Source organism: Oreochromis niloticus, linkage group LG10, assembly GCF_001858045.2.
Source record: "Oreochromis niloticus isolate F11D_XX linkage group LG10, O_niloticus_UMD_NMBU, whole genome shotgun sequence".
Lineage (NCBI taxonomy): Eukaryota > Metazoa > Chordata > Actinopteri > Cichliformes > Cichlidae > Oreochromis > Oreochromis niloticus.
In genome coordinates, this window is record NC_031975.2 from 34,211,708 (window position 1) to 34,235,208 (window position 23,501).

Here is a 23,501-nt window from a genome sequence, read left to right on the forward strand (position 1 = left end):
TTCATACATGGAGAACGTCTCCTGTCAGCCTGCAACTCCACACACCAACATTAAGAAGTGCTGAAACCTCGGAGAAGCTGAGACATTCGTCTCTTGAGATCTAATAATGCCGCAGCAGAAGCATCAGTGCTACAGGACACCAGCAGCATGTCTGACGTCGTGGGAGGAATGTGGGAGGATGTTTGGAGCACTTTCTGGGAGTTTGTGGTAAGAGACCATGTGGAGTAACCTGATGATAAAACAGTTGCAGTGTTATTCAAAGCTGAGCTCTGCCAGTTGTTTGGGCACATGTGTAACCTGACAGATAATCTACATTTTTACATCCACATACAGCCAAAAATAAGTATATACGGTAAAAAAAGGACCAAAGTCGGGGGTTTGGAGCACACAGGTTATAAGTTATGAAGGTACATTTTACATTTTCTTATAAACAAGCTTTCCGATTGTTGCAAATGTCTCCGAGTTCTGCAGATGTTTCTGATTTTTCTCTTTAATTGTTTCCTTGATGAGTTCACCCAGATCACCACAGGCTGACCTGGATGATGCTTTAAGGACGCTTCACTCATAAATGTTGAGCAAACACTGAGTGAAGCCACTCCTTTCTGTCTGCTGTTATGAAATAATAAAAGTACTCCACAATGAGCGCTGATAATTTCATTACAGAGAAAGGAAACATCAGACTGTTTGTTGAGTTAATAAACCATGTTGTTGTTACATTTCAGCAAATGTGAGCAGAGCGACCTCCAAATCCACCGGACCAGCAGCAGCCAGTTCCATCCCAAAACTGTTGAAAACTCAACTTCGATCTGATCCAACTGCACAAGTGTGAGGTAAACATCCTCTATCCCCTGCTGCGTTTTGGAATCTGGGATATGAGTGCACAAAAAAAAAAAAAAAAAAAAAAAAAAAAAAAAAAAAGCACTGCTAGCTGGAGACGCTTTGTTTGAAAGATTTATGCACCAGGACCTCCTGCTTGCATTCGTTCATATCAATTCAGATATCTAAAAGATGAGCGTGGCACCTGGACCGCTGTGTGAAATGAAATCAAACCAAGTGGAAACCAAGGTAACTAACTGCTGAAGCACAGGTGCACAAAATGCTGTTTATACCAGAATTAAAAAGCTCAGTGGACAAAAAACAAAGTTAAAAATGTGGTAAAATACCCCAAAACACCAACAAAGAGTCACCCTCTGGCCCGCCTCAGAGCGCCATCAGTCTGTGAACTTACAGGCGTAGGTCATGGCGAAGCTGCTGCTCGTGTCCACCATGTCCACCTGTGGCACCAGCTTGGGGATGTCCTGGTTTTGTGCCAGGGCGAAACGAAACACCTCATACTCATGGGAGTCACCGGGGAAAAGGCCTCCTGTTGACAAACACACACAGACACACAGAGGGAGTTCTTCAGTGTCCCAAAGCACAAAGGATGGGAAAGCCCCAGAGAGGAAACAACCGCTCACCCACAAGCCCAAAAACACGGGTGTGCTTTAAAGTAAGAGCTGATGCTGTTTGATTTAACATGAAATCAGATACAAGAGTGAAATCTTCATTGAGCTGTTCATAGCGATTGTCCTTTATAGGACCGCCCTGAAGAGCGCCCCCACTTTATCCTGTTCTTAGAGTATAAATGCGAACACAGTTTACAAAAGCAGCTCTGTGTCACGCTCAATGAAACTTTAAATTAAGCCTCAAAAAGTCAAAAGAAAAGGAAATCGAGGGTCAGCGCATCGCACTGTTTCCCTCCACAGAGAAGCTAACGGCATGTTCTGGATTATTGCAGGAAAAACATCTTTCCACAAAACAAAAAGTTTATAATAATCTCCACAAACACTAGAGTAAGCAACCTTATCTGGACACAAATGGCTTTGCAAAGTCCAAGATGTAATATTGCGCTAATTAGCTCGTGCTAGTTATTCATGTGGAACTGTTTAGCACGACTGAAGCATGTTAGTCTTTGACAGCTCCCTATTTCAAGATTTATCAGATAATAAATGAACTAGAAACATATCACAATGTTTACCTGCACCTTTAGCAGGGAGCTAATGAAGCTCATGAGTCTACTGTTCAGCTAGCTGCTCTTATTCATATAGAAACGCCTTAAAAATATGATTGGAACTAAATGATGTAATTGTGGGGCTTCTCCTGTTTCGGCCCAAAGGACTGTTATTTAAAATATGTTTAACCACTTTTTCAGTGTGTAGCTTTAGTTACTCAAGCATTTAAAAATTTTGTCTATACCGTGGTCAACGTGGATGCCACTTCCTGCTGCTGATAGCCAGAAACAGCAGTCGGCAGCCGTGTCTCACTCCTGTCTGAACTTGGAAGCTTTGTCCTGTTTAAGGCCAAAATTCCTCAGTTACTATGAAGTGAAACATTTTCATGTGTTCAGCTCATATTAGTCTACTTAAGGCCACTAATCAGGCTCAGGTTTCATTCTCTGTTGTCTGTAAATGAGGTTAAATGTGGCTCCTTGTCTTCATGCTGGGTGGAAATGAATAAAGTCCCGGCTTCTCTCTCCTCCAGCTTGCTGTTCTTAATTTAATGTTCATCCAGTCGTGATAGAGCAACCATGCTAACAATAGCAAAGAAGTTTTCTTCCAATTTATTTCACATTAATGTCCCCAATAAAAGAAAAGTGGAGCTGAACTGTGTGTTTTCATACTTGCATGTAAATGTATTTACACCCACTGCTCCTGAGCACCTCAAACTCCAACTTTACCTTAAAATAAGAAATGGGAGTAAAGTTAGGAAACTTTGTGATGTTTGATTGTTCTGCCCGTGAGCTGGCTGCTCACACAGAGTTTACCATTGTCACTAATAATGATGAGTGCCCGCTTTGCTGTAATTGCTGTTAAAAGCCTCTTTTCTCTGCTCTTACTGGAGCCATTTCCCGGCACTCATACCCTCTCAGCATAATGGTTTTTAGGGTCACGTGGAAATTATCCAAACACTTAAACTCCGACTGACTGACCCTCTTCTGTGTTCTGTGCTGAAGGAGGAAGAGATGCTTTCATATGACTGCACAGCAGGGCGCTCCAACTTCCTCGATTCAAATGTTAATTCATGTTTTTCTTTCTTTTTGTGGTGAAGCTTTCATGACTCTTCTTCTCAGCAGGAAAGTAAAAATTGCTCTGTCCTCTCCGTCTCCACACAAACAGATCTTTGAATCAAACACTTTAATAAAGGGTTTCAGTTTTTAGCTTTTTTTGCAGTTATGGTTGATTTTCTGCTGGTGTTTGGTGACATTTAAGCACAAATTTTCTGCAGTTAAAGAACAAGGAAGGAAAACATCTTTCTTCTGCACCAAGCTTCTCCTTCATCTTCATTTGGCCAGTCAGTGCAGACATTAGCATCGCCATGGTTTCCTCAATAGAAACATATTGGGATTTTTGCAGAGCTTTTTGGATCATCACAGAAAATAAATGTGGGAAAATAAAAGTTTATGATACCCACAAATTCAGTTCAGCACGATAATCTCCATAATTTGATGCCATTTTTTATTATTGTGTGTGATTTCAGTCACCAGAGGGGGGTGATATGGAGTACAAAAAAATCATATTTTTCACACTCCTACTGTATATTAGTTTTTTCAACAAAGCACCGTGCGAGTCATCACTTTTTATTCACATTTGAAATTGTTGATCGGTTTGTTTCAGTCAAGGCCCCCTAAAATAGACATGAGCACTGATAAGTACTGTGCTCTCATTGGTGTGAAAATTAACACATTAAGTAGAGACAAGCTTGTCCTGTAGGAATCAAACTTTCCCCATTAAGTGCCGGAGAAAATTATTAATAGTTTCCGGAGTTGCCTTAAACTTTTAAATGAGAGGTGGAAGAAAAGAGATTTTCCTCTCAGTACTTGTGACCTTCAGCAGTGTGGATGTCTGTGGGACACTCAGCAGAATGTGGCAGCTGTGTGCTCAAGTCTGCAGGCTGCAGGCGGATGGACACAAAGATTTCTGTCATTACTATCAATGCAATCATCGAACATGAGCCATGGAGTTTTCCCCCTAATCTAACTGTGATGGTCTGAATGTGTTGGCCATGACAAATGCAGTCAGAGGTTCAAAATGTCAGGGACAAAGAGTAAGCGAGTGGAATACACTCCTGGATGAAGGTCAGCAGCTTCACTGTGGCCATCATTATGATTTTTATTCCAAACGTCCTGATAACTCACATCTGAGGTTCAGACTCAGAAAGAAGACGTTTTTTTTCCCGATAATTGCAGTATAACACAAAGTCAGCTGAACTTCGCAGATATCAATGTGTCCAGTCAGGAAGCACCCATTACACTGCAGAGACACCAACAGGCCATTAATCTAGCTGCACGGTGTCGGTCTCACTGCAGGACGCCGGCCTCTTGTGGAGTTCGGTCAGAGATGAGAACATGAGGAGGTCATTTTGTTCCTCCTCACACAGAGGAGCAGATAAGGCTCCGTCCAGTTCTGTTTTTAATGACCCATCTCCGCCACACTCCTGAGAATGTCCTGGTCGATATGGATGTGCCATCTTGGAGGAGATGAACTGTGCACAGATCCAGCCTGAATGAGCTGCAGGTACTGTCTCATTCCACCAGCAGTGACAAAGACATGAATGAAAAGCAAAACTGGTGAAAAAAAGCAGCCAGGAGGGATGAGCAGAGAGCAGCGGTCTGTGGTCAGCACCTGCAAAACCATTCCCTTTCTTTTGGATTTGTCCAGCGCACCTGCTGTCACTTTCATCTGTACAAAGCAGGTGAAACGGAATCATAACAGTTTATGCTTCCCAACTGGACACACTGATGTCTCTGAAGTTTAACTGACTATGTGTTATTTGTTTAACCCATTCGAGCATTTTGGAGACTTTTTCTTCGTGTCCTACTCAGTTACTGTATTTTTAAAATGGTAATTATACAAGTCAGTATCATATTTATTCATTATTACCTTAGGAGAACACAAAGATATTCAAACTTTACAATAACATTTTAATACAAGAGGTCTGTTATGATTCATCACCTTCCAACCCCCTCCATGTCTGTGTAACCGGGTCATAAATTACATATTGTTATAATTACACAAAATGTGTTCCCTGGGGAGAAACTAGTGAGGGAGACCACCAGGACCAAGCTGGGTTTCCTGGGTCCAGAGGTTTGGAGAAACTTCTTCCTTTTCTTTCATCACAGCTGTCCTGTGCCAGAAGTTCTGTTGACCCAGTGAGAGAGGCTTCATTTAAGAAACACAAGGAAGACTGAAGCTCATCGCATTGATCAAGCAGGACTCATGATCTTCACCAGCAGCTCCCTCACAGGGAAATCTTCAGCACTCCTCCGTAGGCCCGCCCCAGGAGATGGATACACCCAGCAGTTCATGAACACTGTGATGGAGACCTTTGGTTTGTGTAATGTTATAAATACTCGGATACTCCCCAGAGGCTCCGGACTTTTACATAAAGATATTATATTCAGTCCTGTAGAAAGTTATATATTTAAAAATATATGATCCTCTCTGGTTACTCTGGTATGAATAACTCTGAATCACTTTATGGTAAATAACACAGTATGTGCAAAAAACTGTGAAAGAATTCCAGATGACAAGTTTGTAGTTCAACATACAAGTGACGACCTTTGACCTTCATCAGGTTTTATTAAATTGTGAGAAAATCTCATGTGCTCTTCATGCAGCTGAGTACATCAAGTGTTTAAAACGGAAGCTGTGCAGGTCTGAGATCAGCAGCTTTGTGAAACACCAAACTGAGGTCCTGTTAATGCTGATATATAGTGACACAGTTACATGAGTGATTAATCCTTTTGTTTTTTGTCTTTAACTTTATCAATAAAGCTGCAGCTTTCACTACAGCACATGTGGTACTTTAACCTTTGTACTGTTTTCATCAGTTCATTTTGCAGTTAACATGTGAACATGTTGGATGATCTGTCTGCTGTCACTGGGTGGTGCTGAGGTCTGAATTCAATTCAATCTTTATTGGCAGACTTCATGTCCATAAAAACAAGACAGAAACACACACACACACACACACACACATATATCTATATGTAGATAAATAAGTATATATTTTTTACTAATGTTTTATAAAGCATTTGTAAAAATTTGTAAAAATATAAAACCATAATATACATAAAACACAATTACTTAAAATAAATCAATAAATACACAAACACTTTAACCAGTGCTTTCTCAGACTGGATGAGTATCGGGAACCACTCAGTGTCGGATCTGTAAGTGCTAAAATTATACTGTTACTCGAACCATCCAGTCGTTCTCTAAAATTGTGCATTAACTTTCTTAAAAGTGCTTTAAAAGTCCAAACACCCACAGCTACAAACATCTGACTGGCACTACCACTTCTAGGTAGCCTGCAAAGGATTCTCATCGCATCATTATATGCAACATGCAGCTTCTGCATGCTACATTGTTTGTAGGATGACCACAAGGGGGCAGTATATAGCGGTGTGCAATACGCTTTAAACAAAGCCACTTTAACTGGAAGTGAACAAAAGCTGAATTTGCGTGCAATAGTATTTGCCTGCACATAGAGCTTACATCGTTGTCTGTAAATGTCATCATCATCATTCATTTCCTCAGTAATAAAGTGACCGAGGTATTTCACCTTTTTATGAACTTCAAGAGTTTTTTGGGCCAGTTTAAACAAAGGGAAATTTAGCTGTTTATCCTGCTTGGTTCTACATATCAAAACAGCACTTTTAACAGCATTGTATTTTATGTCATATTGCACACCATATTCAGTACAGACATTAAGAAGATCCTGTAACCCAGCACTGCTTGGACTAAAAACAACCAGGTCATCTGCATACATAAGATGATTTATCAATGTTTTACCTAATATACACCCAGTGTTACAGGCTCTCAGCTGCATGGACAGATCATCAACATATAGATTAAATAAAATTGGAGACAAAATCCCACCTTGTCTGACACCATTGCTGACACCAAAGGGGGCAGAAATACTACTTCCCCATTTAACCTGCACGCTCTGATGAGCGTACCAGTAAGAGAGAATCCTCACGATGTATTGAGGAACTCCCCGTCGCCTCAATTTATCAAAAAGTTTTCTGTGGTTCACTCAATCAAAAGCCTTAGAGGCATCAATGAAACACATGAGGACAGATGAATTTTTAGCCCTATACAAACTATTTCCTTGAGTGCATATATGCACATGTCAGTGCCGTGCTTTGGTTTGAAGCCAAACTGATTATCCACAGAAGAGATGAACACACTAACTCTGTCAAACAAGATTCTTTCTAACACCTTAGATAAAATACTGGCTAGTGCAATCGGCCTGTAATTATCCAAACAGCTCACTTTTGAAGCTTTGTCTTTCATAACTGGTACCAATAAAATACACAGCATTGAGTCTGGTAATATGCCATGAATCATAAACCCGGTGAAACAGAGTGCTAAAAGAGGAGCTAGCCTTAAACTAGCATGTTTTAAATGTTCTGCAGTGATGTGATCCAAACCAGAGGATTTATTATCAGGCAACCTATGAATGGCTTCATTACTTCATGTGTCCTTACACTTATTGTGTCATTACTCATGTCAAAATTGTCCTCATATGGATCACTTTTTATACAATTAAACAACGCGCTGTAATGCTGTCTCCATAATGCTGCAATGTCATCTGCCCCAGAAACACCTTCAACAGTTGATGGTAGAGATGGTTTACAGTTATTAAGAGCTTTCACCTCTTTCCAAAAATCTGTCATATTATTACACAGCATTTTCCTGCCCAAAGAATCTGCTCTCAGCATTTGCTCATTTTTAGTTATAAAGCGAACAGCGTACTTATATCTGGCATTCGCACATTTTTTCTGTTCAAATTCTGGGCCTTGTTTAGGTCTTCCAGCCATGGCCCAACATTTATAAGCTGAGCGAGCTTCATCATGGTACATGGATACATGTTCTTTCCAGCCAGGTCTGATGTTAGGTTTCTTATGCTTATATTGTTTATCAAGCAGTGTACCACTTTCATACAGAGCAGTCACTATATCATCATACATGGAGCAGAGTAAATGTTTATGCACAGCATTCTTACAGTTGACATCCTTGCACAAAATAGCTTCTTTGGGCAAAGAAATGTTGTTCAGATGTATATCGGTATTACTATGATAAGCTAAGAAATCATCTTCACTACATGCTGACCAGTCTAATTTTACACTGGTAGCAATATTAGCAATATTATTTCCCGTTGTTGCTGGCATTTGTTCCACATTCACAGTAAAACCAAAAGGTATATGATCTGACACAGTTACCTCATACCTAATAGTCATGTTTGCTAAAGCTGCATGTCCATCAGCTGTACAAATACAATGGTCCAGCCATGATGTACTATGCCAGGCTTCACTTATGTATGTATAGCTATCTGCAGGCAGTAACACTTTGGTAGACAGGATAAGATTGTTAACTTCACAAAAGTGAGTTAAGTGGTTAGCAAACCGAGAACTGCTGTCTGTGAGATCAGCATTAAAATCACCCAAAACATATATGCTGTAAGTATTGTTGTCTTGAATAAATGCATTAATAAAAGCCAGCCTACTGAGGTATTCTTGCTCATTTTGACAAGATTCATAGGGAGTATAAATATTAAGAATGATAAAACTACTATTATTCTGTGTATATTGTATACCAATACACCAGTCTACATTCAGTCTAATGGGCTTTATCACAGGGTCTATTTTTTTGTCCCAAAGCACAGCAACCCCTCCAGGTATTCTGCCTCTGACTATAGCTGTGCTGAGATCGGTTGTTGATTCCCCCACTCCCAAAAAACTTGCATTTATCTGAGGGCAGCCCCTGTAATCACAAGAGAACAGAACCATCAAACTCAGATATAAATTTTATCCCTCAAAATTGAAATAAAGCTGATTCTTCTGTCCTCACACACTCAGGATCTGAAGTTCTTCTCTTACATTTTTTCAGTATTACAGTACACTACAGTACTTTAATCCATAGTTCCTGATTAATGAGGAGTTACTGAAGTACAAGCTTTTAAAAAAATGTTACTGTCTTTACAGATGTGGCAAGAGACTGAAAACATGCTGTTGTTTGCACATATTTAATATTCAGCTCTGCACAGGAGCTGCAGCAGGGTGCAGCCTGTTGCTTTTACAGTATAATACTTGTAATAAAAGTACAGTAACAGTAATTAGTGACTGAGCAGCCCGGGGCGTTTCTCTTGATTTCTTTAGTCAGGGTAAATTCATTCACCTGCACAGATTAGCTAAACGAACCCTGACAGCCGAGTGCTCATTTTAGCTAGCTAGGTCTCAGGACATAGCTAAGGACGGTAGTTACGGATTAGCTTACAAACACGATTAACTTACCGAAAAAGTGCAGCGGGGCCTCGGGTCCTACTGTCAGGTAGTCCAGTTTACTGAAGAACACCTCAGGCTGTCAGGGTAAAACACTCGGTCGTGTTTTCGTAGCGTAAACGCTGGCCCTCCTCTCAGAGCCTACGCTCTATCTGCTATTCCCGAACACAGATACGCAAGTTTCTCCGTGACTGCAGCTGCCAGTCAAAGCTGTTATGATGACGTTTCACCCCAATTTAACGTCACCGCGGTAGGAATTAGAATCAAACTTATGGGAAAGGAGACCCCTTGGACATCAATCAGCATGATGAGAACTATTGATAACAAAAGAAAGAATGTTTGGAAAAAAATTATCTAAGGAGAATTAATTTATTTTAGTCTGACCCCAGTCCCATCCGCTAACATGGAGGAGGCGGGGTTTATGACCTATACTGCAGCCAGACACCAGGGGGCGATAGAGACGTTTTGGCTTCATTTTTGGGGAGCTGTCGCGTTGTCCATTGGCGTTTATCAATATGCGTACTTGTGCGTACTTGCGTTCTCGTGTACTCGTGATACGTCATCAGTTGGAGACCAAGTACTGTTCCAATTCGAAGTACGCATCACACCGAGAACGCGAAAAAGTCCCGGATGTGTTCTCGATCCGCCCATTTTATCGAGCATGCATCGGTGTAGACTTGGGACAGCTATATATCCCAGAATGCATTTCGTCCAAAACTCAACAGCGGACTCCCGGCACATCGCCCCCCCCTCCCCTCCCCGCCCGCTCGCGGTCTTCTCACTACTCAGGTTAAAGAAACCCCAGCAGCTGTCTATAGTATTGAGTGTCCACTAGAATAGAAATAAAAGCGTTCTAACATCTCACCTGCTTGTTTTTATTAAGGTATGTACACGTATGTACATGTACACTATTTTTATTAATAGAGGTTTCACTACTGAGGTTAAAAATGATATATAAGTCACTTAGATCACTTCTAAATGTTAATGTTTGGTTTATTTCAGTGTTTTATTTGTTCCTGAGTAAACCGGTTTGGCTGTGATTAAAGTTAAGCTTTATAACATGTTACTCACAGTTAAACTAAGAGGGGACGGCAGTAAAAACTCCGGACCTGTGACATCATCACGTACGCTGGTGTTCCGACTGTAGAAATCACGAGTCCGTGCTCGCGTACTTGAGAATTGAGAAACATCCCACGAGTCCGTGCTCGCGTTCTCGGCGGGTACGTACTCCCGTGCGTTCTCGGCGAGTACGTACTCACCGAGCACGCCAGTACGTACTCGCGTACTTGGGCATTGATAAACGGCCTATGTTTTCTACAGTCAATGGTGTGTGGGCGGAAGAGTGACACAGTTGCTCCACCTCAAGTCACTACTGCACAGACTCTGGGCGTTTCTCAATATGCGTACTTGTGCGTACTTGCGTTCTCGTGTACTCGTGATACGTCATCAGTCGGAGACCAAGTACTGTTCCAATTCGAAGCACGCATCAAGCCGAGAACGCGAAAAAGTCCCGGATGTGTTCTCGCTCCGCCCGTTTTATCGAGCATGCATCGGTGTGGACTTGGTACAGCTAAATATCCCAGAATGCATTTCGTCCAAAACTCAACAGCGGACTCCCGGCACATCGTTTTCAACCCCCCCCCCGCTCGCGGTCTTCTCACTACTCAGGTTAAAGAAACCCCAGCAGCTGTCTATAGTATTGAGTGTCCACTAAAATAGAAATAAAAGCGTTCTAACATCTCACCTGCTTGTTTTTATTAAGGTATGTACACGTATGTACATGTACACTATTTTTATTAATAGAGGTTTCACTACTGAGGTTAACAATGATATATAAGTCACTTAGATCACTTCTAAATGTTAATGTTTGGTTTATTTCAGTGTTTTATTTGTTCCTGAGTAAACCGGTTTGGCTGTGATTACAGTTAAGCTTCATAACATGTTACTCACAGTTAAATTAAGAGGGGACGGCAGTAAAAACTCCGGACCTGTGACATCATCACGTACGCAGGTGTTCCAATTGTACAAATCGCGAGTCCGTGCTCGCGTTCTCAGCGGGTACGTACTCCCGTGCGTTCTCGGCGAGTACGTACTCACCGAGAACGCGAGTACGTACTCGCGTACTTGAGAATTGAGAAACGGCCTCTGGCTCCAAAAATGCAAGATGGCAGCCACCACAAGCAGGGTATTTTGGCTTCATTTTTGCACAATGGGAGGAGGCGCAGTTGCGTCGTCCATGTTTTCTACAGTCATTGTACCTGACTTTTAGGACCTTCAAGCCTGTAGTTATGTTCATTATCAGTTAGAGCCTTCCTCCTTGTTCTTCTTCTTCTTTGGTGCAACCCTATAAATACGGGGTACCCCTTTGGCCTCTCCCCTTTTCTACAACTCCCCTGTGGGAGAGGTTGGTGTCATTTCTTTCCCAACACTATACAACACACATATAATGTATATTTAGCCACCCTGATTTTTCTGATTGTTTTTTTAGTTCAGTTATTGTCATCATTGTGCCTGTCTCTGGTAGATGCTGTAAATGTGTAGCCACATATGTGATATAGGCACAGTTAATGCTACCATGAATAGATAATTCTAGTTAGCTTGGAAGTTGTGGTGGGTTGAGCTAACCCTCTTCCCTACTGTTTACATTTGGTTCTGGGAGCTGGAGCGGGCAAATTAATGACTTGGAGGTCTTTCTTTCTTTTACCTTTCATTGTCAGACATAACGCAGGAACACACCGGTTACATCTGCTTGTCATATATTTTACATGACTTTAAAAAAGACAGTTTCTCATATACCCAACAGGAAACATGGGGAGAAACTTTAACTTGTGCATGCTTCAGTGAAGTTAACCCAGCTCAGCCAAAGCAAAGTTTCCTGCCCAGTGAACACACAGCACATTTAATTTATAAAAACAGTGAAAAGATAATCATAAATAGGGACAAAAGTAGCAATATCACATAACAGGAATCATGACATGACGGGAAATGCCTACTTAAATCCCACATCAAGCACATCAGCTAGAGGAACACAAACACAAAATGGGACATTTTTGCTGTTTACAGCTTCAAAATAAAAATCTCAGTATTAATAAAAAAAGACACATAAAAGTCTTTAAAAAACAACAAACTATCCAGATATACTGGACTATGGAAAATATCATTTCTAACCACACTACTAAAACATCAGTTTCTACTTTTGGATTTGTATTATGTCAAAGACAGGGGATGAAGCAGGTGTGATGAGTTTTATTTGAATACTCATAAATATATTTCTAGTATAACTTCAATAGTCTTCAGTATTCAGATCAGGGTCCCTTGGAATTAATACTGGGGTTGCAACACGTTCTCACTCCCTAAGCGTAATATTTTACGCCATGTGACAAATCGTCAACATATTACGTTTTCGGGCACCCAACACGTTCCTAAATGACGACATCGGAAAAATGAGAAAACATGAGAACCGTTTGGACTCAATCTACACATGTCTTTTTCTTAAAATCGCTTTGGAAAACACTATTTCATGTCATTTCTGTGCTGGTTAAGGTTAGGAATAGGGTTATGGTTAGGGTTAGGGATAAGGTTAGGTTTATGGCTGCAATACATGGCTGGAACGTATATTACCACAGGACCGTCATTCCACTGGAATTCAGCCATAACCCGGCGCGTACCATCAGAACGCAGAAGGTCACCTTTCGCGTTCCTCAGGAACGCCGCAGGACGTGACAAAACGTCAGGATGTTACGCCTTGGGAGTGAGAACGGATCCCTCCTTGGCCCTCTTTTATTCACCCTCATTCACAAACAGTGCTGTCACACAAAACTGTGATCAAACATGAGCTTCTTCTAAACTCACCTAAGCTCACTCTGCGTGTCCAAATGAAGCTGTTTAAGAAAAGTCAATGGATAGAAGAGTCACTTTAAAGACCCAAATGGAGCACTTATCAAGAAAAAAAAGGGGAAAAAAAGTCTATTTTAATGCAAACAAAGCATGTTTCTCTTGAAAACAGGAATATTGCTTACACACATACTTCTGCATCCAACCTAAAAACTCTTGGTTTTATGTAATCTTCTGCACTGCATTTTATCACTGGACAATCTCACAAACTATTGCATTCTGTACAAAAACATGGGATGGTGTAATAAACACCAAGCAAAGGGAGGACTCAAACACAGGGCACTGGGAGGCAGGGCAGTCTGAAATTTAAATCTTTAATCTCTGCAGGGATCACACGCATGGAGGCAGGCAGTGAAAACAAACAGTGCAGGCAGGGGCAGTAAGAAAGCAAGGCCCCAGAAAACCTGATCAAGGAAAAAAACTGTGACCATGAGGAAGATGGAATACTGAGAGTGCAAGAGTGCTTTGGAATAGGCAACAAAATACCTCCTATCTCCATTTGCTAACCACTTTTGCTTGAACTCAATGGAAGATTTCATAAAGGGAAGAAAAGGTGTGAAAGAGAATTTAAGAGGTCTCAAGTAAAGAGAAGCTCAGAGAATCTGACGGCACTTACCCCAGACTCCCCTGTTGAAACTACAATATCCAGAAGATGGACTACAAAATGAGCTCAGTGAGTTTTTAGCATGTTGTTGCAAAATCTTAATTCATTGTGAAGGTTGGAGTATTTCTTAAAGGAACATATAACCTGTGCAGTTTCTTATTTTTCCTTCCTGATCCAGTGGAACTCCGTTTCTCTTCTTTGTTTGGATTTCTATGACAGAAGTCAAATTCCCTCCATTCGTCACTTATCACTGAAGCACGTTCCGTCACATGACTTAACTGGACTTTACAGTCAACTGGGGTCACAATATTTTTGCCCATGAATACAATAATAATAGAATAAATTAATTTCTTCATTTCTGTATCTGTGTACTCCATGTCTCTGTGTCTAACTTTATATAACTTGAAGTCTCACTTTCAAAACACATGTTAATCTCAATGAGGCACTATGTTCAAATAAAGGTTTTGTTAATGATAAAGTTTGTTGTGTATATTTGGCCTAGAATAAAATCTGCAAACCCTAGACAGTTTGGGAAATTTTATTAGAATCTTTTATGATTTATTCATCAGAGAAATGAGGGCTGGAAGCAATCCATCTGCTGTGACTGAAGCTCTCTCTGGTTTAATAAAGACATGCAGGAGTGCCGAGGCACTCTGGTTGGGCGTGCAGGGTCACACTGCAGGAGGGATTTTATTCCAGTAAAATGAAGGTTAGTTCAACTTGATGCCACATGAGCATCCCACCTGAGTGGAAGCCACAGCGAGAATCTGGACCAGCGGGCTGATGAATCACATTTAAACTTCATTTTGGCAGCGTAACACGCGCTACAGCCAGCAGCTGCCTCATCCACACATCGCTGAGTGTGAGCTGACCAGTCGAGGCTCGACATGGGAATAGACGAGAGGGCAGAGGAGTCCCCGCTTCGTAAAGTCCCGCTGAACGTTTGTTTACTGACATCAGGCAGAAAACAGGACTGAGCCCCTGCTTTACTTGAGCTCGCTGCATGAAAATGGTCCCATAGAAATGTAAGTTACATAACTAAAGTACTGAGGACGCAGAATATTCACTCTTGTACGCCTTTGTTATAACCGCATGCTGGTATTTTTTCCTTTTTCTGCAGCTTTATGCATCACTAATATCAGATGGGATGTTAACAGTTTTAATCACTGGGTACTTTGCAGGTTATATATTTTAATTTGATCAATAACTTGAATGAATCACTGATTAAAATAACTTTAGTAATTCCACTTGAAGCAGCTGCAGCCTTGCTAACAGGATAGCGCATTTAAGCACCAAGCCTGAAGCTTCCTCCACACTCTGCATCACCTGAGTCCTTGCATCCAGATTAGTTTGTGATATTATTTGAGAAGAACAGGATGATCTCTCCCAGACATTCTTGTTCAAGCTAAATATGTATCTGAGAAGCAGCAATAGCCAGTGTCCAACTCTGTGCTCCCACAGCAAGAAATCCTGCCAAAGCTCCTCAATCCAAATCTGAACCCAACGCGTCTAATAAAAGTGGGGATTCTGACCAAAAGGCACTTTTTCTGATAAAACTCTAACCCTAACCTCTACTTTTACTTAGTAAAGCTGGACTTTTACTCTCCCAGGGGAAGAATAGGTATATACTAAAGTATGACCACTTTTACTTGCATTGCATTGCTTCCATCACTGAGCTTGGCTTGCAGCTTAGTCCCTTATAAGAAATGAATCAGTGACACCTGTTTAATCTTATTTGGTATGCATTATTTAAGCATCTGAACATCTGTAAGCTGCTTTGCAACCCATTTAATTAGTCTCAACTTTGCTGTCACTGATCTGGGGTCTGCTTTTCAACTTGTTCTCAATGTAGTGGTTCCGACAGAATTAGAGTTAGAACACTATATGTAGAGTCTCATAGTGCAGGATGTTGAGTAATGGCAGGGTTGGCGGCTTAAACCCTCACTTCATCTGTCCCTAAACTAAAGTGCCTTTGAGCAAGAGAACCACACCATCTATGTGAGTCTACATGAGAGGCAGAGAGTGTTTTACAACCAGCTAAATAATAACAGTTGAACCATTAGGACAAAAATCATAAGCTCTTATCTCACCTTTTAATATTATATCATAATGGAATAAAAGGTACATTTAAAAGGAGAATAAATCATCAATAACTCCATCTGGTGATATAATAGCAAAGCACAAGTATTTAGACATGACAGTAGACCTGTAAAGTGACCCGAGCAGACTGCGGTTTAATACAGATCTGAAGGAAATCACTAAAACCTCAGGAAATACTTCAGATTAATGAAAAGGTACAGTTAAATTTAGAAATATGATAAAAATATGATAAAGTCATTCCAAAGATTGCAGGCTCCTCGCTGACAGTCCCATCAGCCGGGATGTCTCAGAGGAAATTATAGGAACCATCAAACAGGCAAAGTCAGGATTATCATAACACACCATCTTACAATAAAAACACAGTTAAAATGCTAATGTGTGAAATTAGAGCTGCAATCATTAAGCGATCAGTCCTCTGAGAGAATATCAATTCACCCGCTCCGCAAACAGACATCTTCACACATCTCAGCACCAAACAGACTAAACAGCTGATCAGGTTCAGAGGTGACTGGCTCATAAATTAATAGCTCAATATGGAAAATCCTGTTGTGTACATGTAGCCTCAGGGCTAGCTGAGGGGATTAGAGGGTGGGACTTACTATTGGGATGTCCTGATCATGTTTACTGACATGAGAAATGGTAGCCCTATATGGCTCTGTTCATGGTGTTAATTTTTCTAATCCCTATGGATTAATATAATAACCATACTTCTCTTTAAAAAACACTTTATGTTCTTAAGTGATGTTAGCCATGTTTCCAGTGGTGTTTAACTCTGTCTCTCTCTCCGGGTCCTGAATTCCAGCCCATGTCTTAATCGCTCTCTCCCTCTAAAGTTCTGATTCTGTTATTTCAATTGTAAATTGAAATTTAGGAATCTGTCAATAAAAACAGACGATGTTCCTTCATGATTCTGTCCATGGTGCTGAATATTAGCATCTGACTTTCTGACCCCATAAATGCTGATTCTGAAATCTGTATTTCATAACCATATTAATCATAAAGCACATTAAGCTACTCTGACTCTGTCCTTTGTCCCTTTGTCCTAAAATAAGGCTGTGATAAGCTCTGTCTGTGTCTTTGTGATGGACTGCTCACCTGTACAGAGTTTACCTCCAAGTCATGGCAACATTTTTATTATTTCATTAAATTAAAAAAAATTTTAAGGCCATAAAAACAATCAATCACACCCCGCTGTGACTCTGGTGCTCATGCTGGTCCAATATTGTTAGTAATCATATTTACCAAAAGACATAAATAAAGGGCCCCTGTAGCTCTGTCCGTGGTGCTGAAGCCAGTATCCCCATTTTTCCTCTATGATTCACATATTTAACGATTTTTGAACCATATTTGATGCAACTCAGTTGTTGGTTGTTGAGTCTGTGACTCTGTCCGCGGTGCTGATCTCCTTAACCTCACCGCCGCTGAGAATCGCTGTGAACAACCTCCGCCTCACGTCACAGTGGTAAAGATGCCCTGCGTGTTGCAGCGATATTAAAGTGCTGCAGACACAAAACGCGCCTGTCCTCGCGTGGAAATATAAACCCTAACTTAGTGTAAGTAAGGGAGTCCCGACCACAGAAGCGTGAGCACATCGACACAAAGTCACAGCGGGAACATTCGAGACAGGCTGGAGGAGCGCAAGCACTCGGATCCAGGCGTCCACGCGTGAATCATGATATGAATGATCTGATTATCTGGGGGTCGGGCTGGTCAGACCCCGGGTTCCCGGGGCTCACTCACCTATGTTGATGTTAGTTGGGAAACTTGTGCCGCTGCAGAGCCCGAGCAGCAGCGGGAGCAGGGCCGAGGGCAGCGGGCAGCTCTGCGGCCGCATGGTTCCTCCTGCAGTCCCGGAGGAGCCGCCGTAATCCCATTCACAGCTGACCGGAGAGACGCTCCGAAGCCCGGGAGCACACTCACGTCCACCGGCAGCGCTCCTCTCTCTCTCTCTGTCTCTCTCTCTCGGAGTCCTTCCCTCTTTTCTAACATCCACACTCAGAGCGCAGAGCTGTGCTGCCGCGGAGACTCTGACTCTCAATGTTTGTTCACCGTTCGTGTACCTCTCTCACCCCCTCCACTCTCTCACCCTCTCTCACCCCTCTCTGTCTCTGAGGAGCTGTGCACATCAGTCAGGGGTAGTTACAGTAAAATCAGTGCATGATATTACTGTGAAACACATTTGGCCACGTAAAAAAAGGAGTTCGGAAGATCAGATCTATGTTAGTGAAGGATCGCCTCCTTCTGTGGGCGATCGTGGCTGGTCGTCTTGTAATCGGAAGGTTGCCGGTTCGAGGCAACCTCGGTCGTTGTGTCCTTGGGCAAGACACTTCACCCGTTGCCTACTGGTGGTGGTCAGAGGGACCGGTGGCGCCAGTGTCCGGCAGCCTTGCCTCTGTCAGTGCGCCCCAGGGCGGCTGTGGCTACAATGTAGCTTGCCATCACCTGTGTGTTAATGTGTGTGTGAATGGGTGGATGACTGTAGTGTAGAGCGCTTTGGGGTCCATAGGGACTAAGTAAAGCGCTATACAAATACAGGCCATTTACCATTCTCACGCTGGTCATTTAGGTCACACATGTGTTAACTGGTTCCACCTACCACCGTCACGGGATCTGGTCAGACTGCTCGGTTAAAAAACTGAGAAATCCAGTCTTGCGTCGCTTTCCGTTCTAAAACTTCACATCCGCTGCGAGCAGGGTTCGAACCTGCGCGGGGAATCCCCATTGAATTTCAAGTCCAACACCTTAACCACTCGGCCATCACAGCTTCCACAGAAGGAAGGTAAGTAGGTCCCACTGAGCCAGCGCCTCTAACTGTCCTCCTAAACCAGTGGTTATGGTTTAGGTTATGGTTACTCCTAGACCCATCCTAGGAGTATATGAGCGTGACTGGAGCAGTGGCTGTTTGGTGGACCAAAGAAAGGCAACTGCAACCCTGAGAGCTTTTTTCTTCCTTCTTGGACTGACCTTCACAGAAAAGCCTGGTGGGAAATGGGTGACTTAGAACCATGAGCCTCTGCGGACGAAAAGTTTAGAGCAAAGAGCAAAAACCTGAAGTTCCTCTAATGTCCACTTGAGGCTCCAACAGTGGAAATAACACATTTACATCTTTCTCTAAAACCAGTTTTGGTTTTTGCTGCTAATTTAAAATGGCTACTGCTAGTTCACAACACACCTGTATGTTCTCCTAACACACCTGCTGACATTGTTCACGATCTTCCAGTTCTGCTGTTCTGGATCACCCCCGTGTGTGTGTGCGTGTGTGAGAGAGAGAGTTAACCTCACCCTGCAGCCTCACACAACTGGAAGTAACGAGCTCACCTGAGGGTTCAGCTGATGCCTGAACTCACATCAAGCATTGGAGAGGAACTGAAAGAGAACCGTGGACCCAACTCACCAGAAACCTTCTTCCACCACATTCTTTAATGTAAGTAAAGTCATGAACTTTTGTTCAGAGTCCAACCAGAACGACTAGTTATGACACAAAGCTTGTATTATTAGCTGTATTATTACACATAGTCAGTGCTGTCTGAATGAAATCATAATTTTATCTTATCTTATTTAATGTGACCACAAACCCAAACTCAAATGGGTTTGCAGATGTCAACCTGTTCCTAAAACAGAATGCAGACAGAAGACAAACCAAGATCTTCTTTCAGCCAATCAGAGCTTTGCTCAGTCCGCAGGCTTTTAGCTTCAATCACAAGAACTGGGCTTATCCTGGGGCAGAAAAGGCAAAAAGAAAACATTAAAAACAGTTCCTGTTCATTGTAACAAAGCACCAGCACAGCAGCCTTGCTGGTCAGGCGGTGTACATGTATGACCACGAGAATAGTGAATATGCGTGATTAAAAATCATCATAAATCACTGAGCAAAATGAATAATGATGCTGCAGAAGCAACAGTAAGATGGGGATATCAGTCCATTCATTGGAGGCGACCCATTGGAGCTGTACTGCTGTGGCCCCAAACTGCAGCCATCAGCACACCGCCTTTCACCAACATGCAGAGACAAAAGAAGAAATCACAAACTCTCTGTCTCTCCTACACAGGATTATTTATTTCCTACCCTTCAGACAGGATTTAATTGTAAATATTTTAGACCAAAGAAAAAGAAAAGTGGGACACCTGAAAGCTGAGTTTGTCTGCAGTGACACACTGAGGGTGAGGCGGCGTGTGCGTCTAACTGAAAGCCGTGGAAATGCCCGCCTTTAGATGCTAATGTTTACAACATCACACATGTAGGTTCTGGACAACAGCAGACAAATGAGAGCTGTGGGAGCGAGGCGGCTTCACCGGCAGAAGTTGATCGTTTGTCGTGTTTCCTCTGGATCCGCCTACGCTGCCGTTAGCCTGCTTGCTGAGCGCAGATAAATTAATTAGGCAGGGACTTGCATGAAAGGGGGTGATCACTTTCCTCCCTCTCTTTGTTTTGTCTCCATAAATTGGTTGACTGGGAGTGAATAGAAGAGGATTATCAGCGTCCCCGTTATTCCACGTGTGGGCAAATTGTGTAGGAGGGCGGCCATTTTGTGAGACGTTAACAGTGCGCCTGTTGTCCTCTGGTACCGAAAAAGGGATTCTGATGGACTTTGAAGCTTTTGGATGGGAATAGTGACTTTAAATAAACCATTAAATGTTCACTAATTAATGTAACAGCAGAGTAGAAGAATCGGATATAAAATGTTTGTGTCGCGATCGTAAAACACGTCGATCCGATTGTTCAGACTGAAAAGTCTCAGCAGCTGTTGGATAAAACATAAAACATGTTCTGCTGCCAGAGTGAGGCACACCAGGAGCCTCTGGGGCTGATCACAGTAACTCTGCGCTCTGCACTTATGATGGCACTTTAAAGCCATCGTACACTAGAATCACTCTCAGATTGCCACCGGGTCTCAGTTTAGATACTTCTCTTAGTACGCTTCCACAAAGTACAGCATGTACTTTTTACTTATTAAGCTCTTTACTGTGTTATTGGGACTGAGTGTGAAGGCCTTGTTGGATCTGCTCCATTGTTATTTTCACAGGTTTGCTTTCTGTGGGCATCAATGTCCTCAAGAACTCATGAAATGCAATGTGTAGCTGCATAACATCCCCGACACAACTCCTACAAAGCACCTACACGTATGAACTTCAGTACACGTATGTAACATCCAGAAGTGCACAAAAAGGCCTCTTGGACCTGCACCCGACAGGAAGTTTTATTTAAGTTAAGTCTTTTTTTGTTCAGTTAGATTTTGCTTTCAGTCCAGTTTCCTGTTGGATGTGGCCATTTTTCATTATGAAGTCTGTGCTGTGGTTATTTTTAAGGGTTAGTACTAATGTGATGCTGCATCATAACACGTCATAGGCATCGAAACAGTGGAAACGGTTCTCTGATTCATGGTGCGACTTAAAATTTGTCTAAGAATAAACATTCTTGATAAATAAATTGAATGTCTGATGGTTCACATCAAAATAATATGTTGCTAAATAATTTAGCTGAGGTCTGTTTCTGTTTGATGGTGTTCGTCAGAGAGGAGGGATCTACACGATGAAGCTGACCTGTTAAACACACCAGAGCTGCGACTTTAGCCACCCATTAGCAGTGTGGTGGCTGTTCTGACGCATTATTACAATGTGGCACCAACCAACAGTTCAAAGCTGGCAGTTTCATCAGTAAATGTTGTGTAATATCATTAAGATCACAGCAGTAAAAGCAGCGACTGTCATTTTTCTCTTTTTTTTGCCTCCTCCTTGATTCAACTCTAATTAGCGCCATGTGTAATTAGCTGAAGCAGCACATACAGACAGGCATCTGCTTTATCTATATGAGCTACATCAAACGGTCTAATCTGAGTCCACGCGCTGCCTGCGCGCTGACAGGAGGACGTGATTGGTTGACAGGATGTTTAGCGATAATATCTGAAGGAGATCTGGCTGTGATAGGAGTCTTTTAGCTCAGAAAAATGGAGACGTCTGTCAGACGTGACTCTTTTCCTCATTGTGCTGATTTCCAGCTGCAAACCAATTTCCTTACACACTGACAACAGCTGGAGGTCAGAAGAACTGATGCATCCTGCGGCTCTAAAGCCTGTCTGTGATCGTGGCTATAAACTCAATTAAAACCGTGCTTGTTTTGTTTTTGTTCTGTTTGACTGGTTCTTTAGGCAGAGCTACTTGTGGTCAGACACATTACTGTTGGATTATGTTACATTTATAGTCTTGAGAAAGCAACACAAAGCAAAATAAAAATGATTTTAATAAATCATGTCAATTCCATTTTATTTATGCAGCGTCAGTCATCTCAAGCTAGCTTGCATTGGCTGCCCATAAAGTACCGTATTCAATTTAAAATATTACTCCTCACATTCAAAACTATTAATAAATTAGCGCCAAGTTATCTCAGTGAACTTCTCAAACCACATACTCCTGCTAGAACACTTAGATCTGCCACTCAACTACTTCTGACCCAACCCAGATCTCGGCTGAAGTCCCGGGGTGACCGTGCGTTTGCTCTGGCTGCCCCGGTACTGTGGAATACCCTTCCTCTTGACATCCGCGCATCTGATTCCACTGCACTGTTCAAATCACGACTAAAAACCCACTTATTCAATCTTGCCTTTCCCTCTAGTTAATATTTCTTTTATGATTTTATATTATGCACTTTTATACTCATTTAATTTCTTGTTTGCTCTGTACCTGTTGCCTTCCTATGTATCAGTGACAGCTACCTGCTTGCATACCTAGTACTTGCTTTGGTCCTATTTCTATTATCTTCCTTCTATTCTCTATGTTACTTGTTAAGCACCTTGGGATACCCTTGGTTTTTAAGTGTGCTTTATAAATAAAGTTTATTATTATTATTATTATATTGCAAAGTAAAGCAACAGTCAAACAGTCCCAGATGAGCAGCACTTCCTTTGAACAGGAAGAGATCTCTGCAGAACTAAGATGCCCTGACTGATTGAAGGTTGAGGGGAAGGATAAAACAGCTTTGTCTTCTAACATTAATCACCTTCTTACCTCTTTAAAGTCACCCTACAAAACTCTCATCAGTGTCTTAAACCTGCATTCTTTTTGATGGTCAGCAGGGGGCGACTCCTCTGGGTGCACAACGACTTCCACTTGTAGAGAGATATTTAAAACTAAGCGCTGAAAGTGTTTTTTTATAGAAGTCTGTAAGATAACAGCCCGCGGCTCCTTTGGTGAGTAAACTGAGGTTATTGCTAGTGTCCAGAAGGACGATAAAGCCGGGAATGTTTGTTCCTCTGTTTCAGAGTCAGAACCACCCTCTGCTCGCCGTGTCTGACACTCAGCTTAAAGCTTAACAAGAGGACTCCATTAACCAATATACAATGCCATGGTGGCACCATCAATATTATATATGTCACTTTTATCTACCCCAAAGCAATTAGACAATCCCAGATGAGCAGCACTTGGCAAAAGTGGGGAGACAGAACTCTCTTTTAACAGGAAGACACTTCCAGCGGAACCAAGGAGGCGCTGAATAGGACTTCCTGATTTAGCCGTAAAAATTAAGCAGAAGAAACTTAAGCCTGGATGTTGCCTTTAACATCCTACGGACCCCAAACCACCACT

At 42.0% G+C, this 23,501-nt stretch overlaps 1 protein-coding gene and 1 non-coding gene across 8 annotated transcripts in view; both read right to left on the minus strand.

Annotated features, from left to right (window-relative positions):
* Positions 1-18,201, minus strand: part of LOC100694014 (glutamate receptor 1) — a 104,045-nt gene extending 85,844 nt beyond the window's left edge. For 2 of the 7 annotated variants that reach the window (XM_005463805.4, XM_005463804.4), the window contains exons 1-2: positions 17,664-18,191; positions 1,229-1,363 (exon numbers count right to left, since the gene is read on the minus strand). In XM_005463805.4, the coding sequence (XP_005463862.1) occupies positions 1,229-1,363; positions 17,664-17,757 (229 nt within the window). In that variant the 5' untranslated portion in view covers positions 17,758-18,191. Of the gene's footprint in view, positions 1-1,228; positions 1,364-17,663 lie in introns of all 7 variants that reach the window. The other 5 variants (XM_025910640.1, XM_025910639.1, XR_003221820.1 and 2 more) reach the window with 4 other exon arrangements.
* Positions 18,202-18,605: 404 nt separating this feature from the next.
* trnas-uga (transfer RNA serine (anticodon UGA)) lies at positions 18,606-18,687 on the minus strand. Its single transcript has one exon. It is a non-coding gene; the product is annotated as a tRNA-Ser (tRNA).
* Between the last annotated feature and the right edge of the window lie 4,814 nt (positions 18,688-23,501).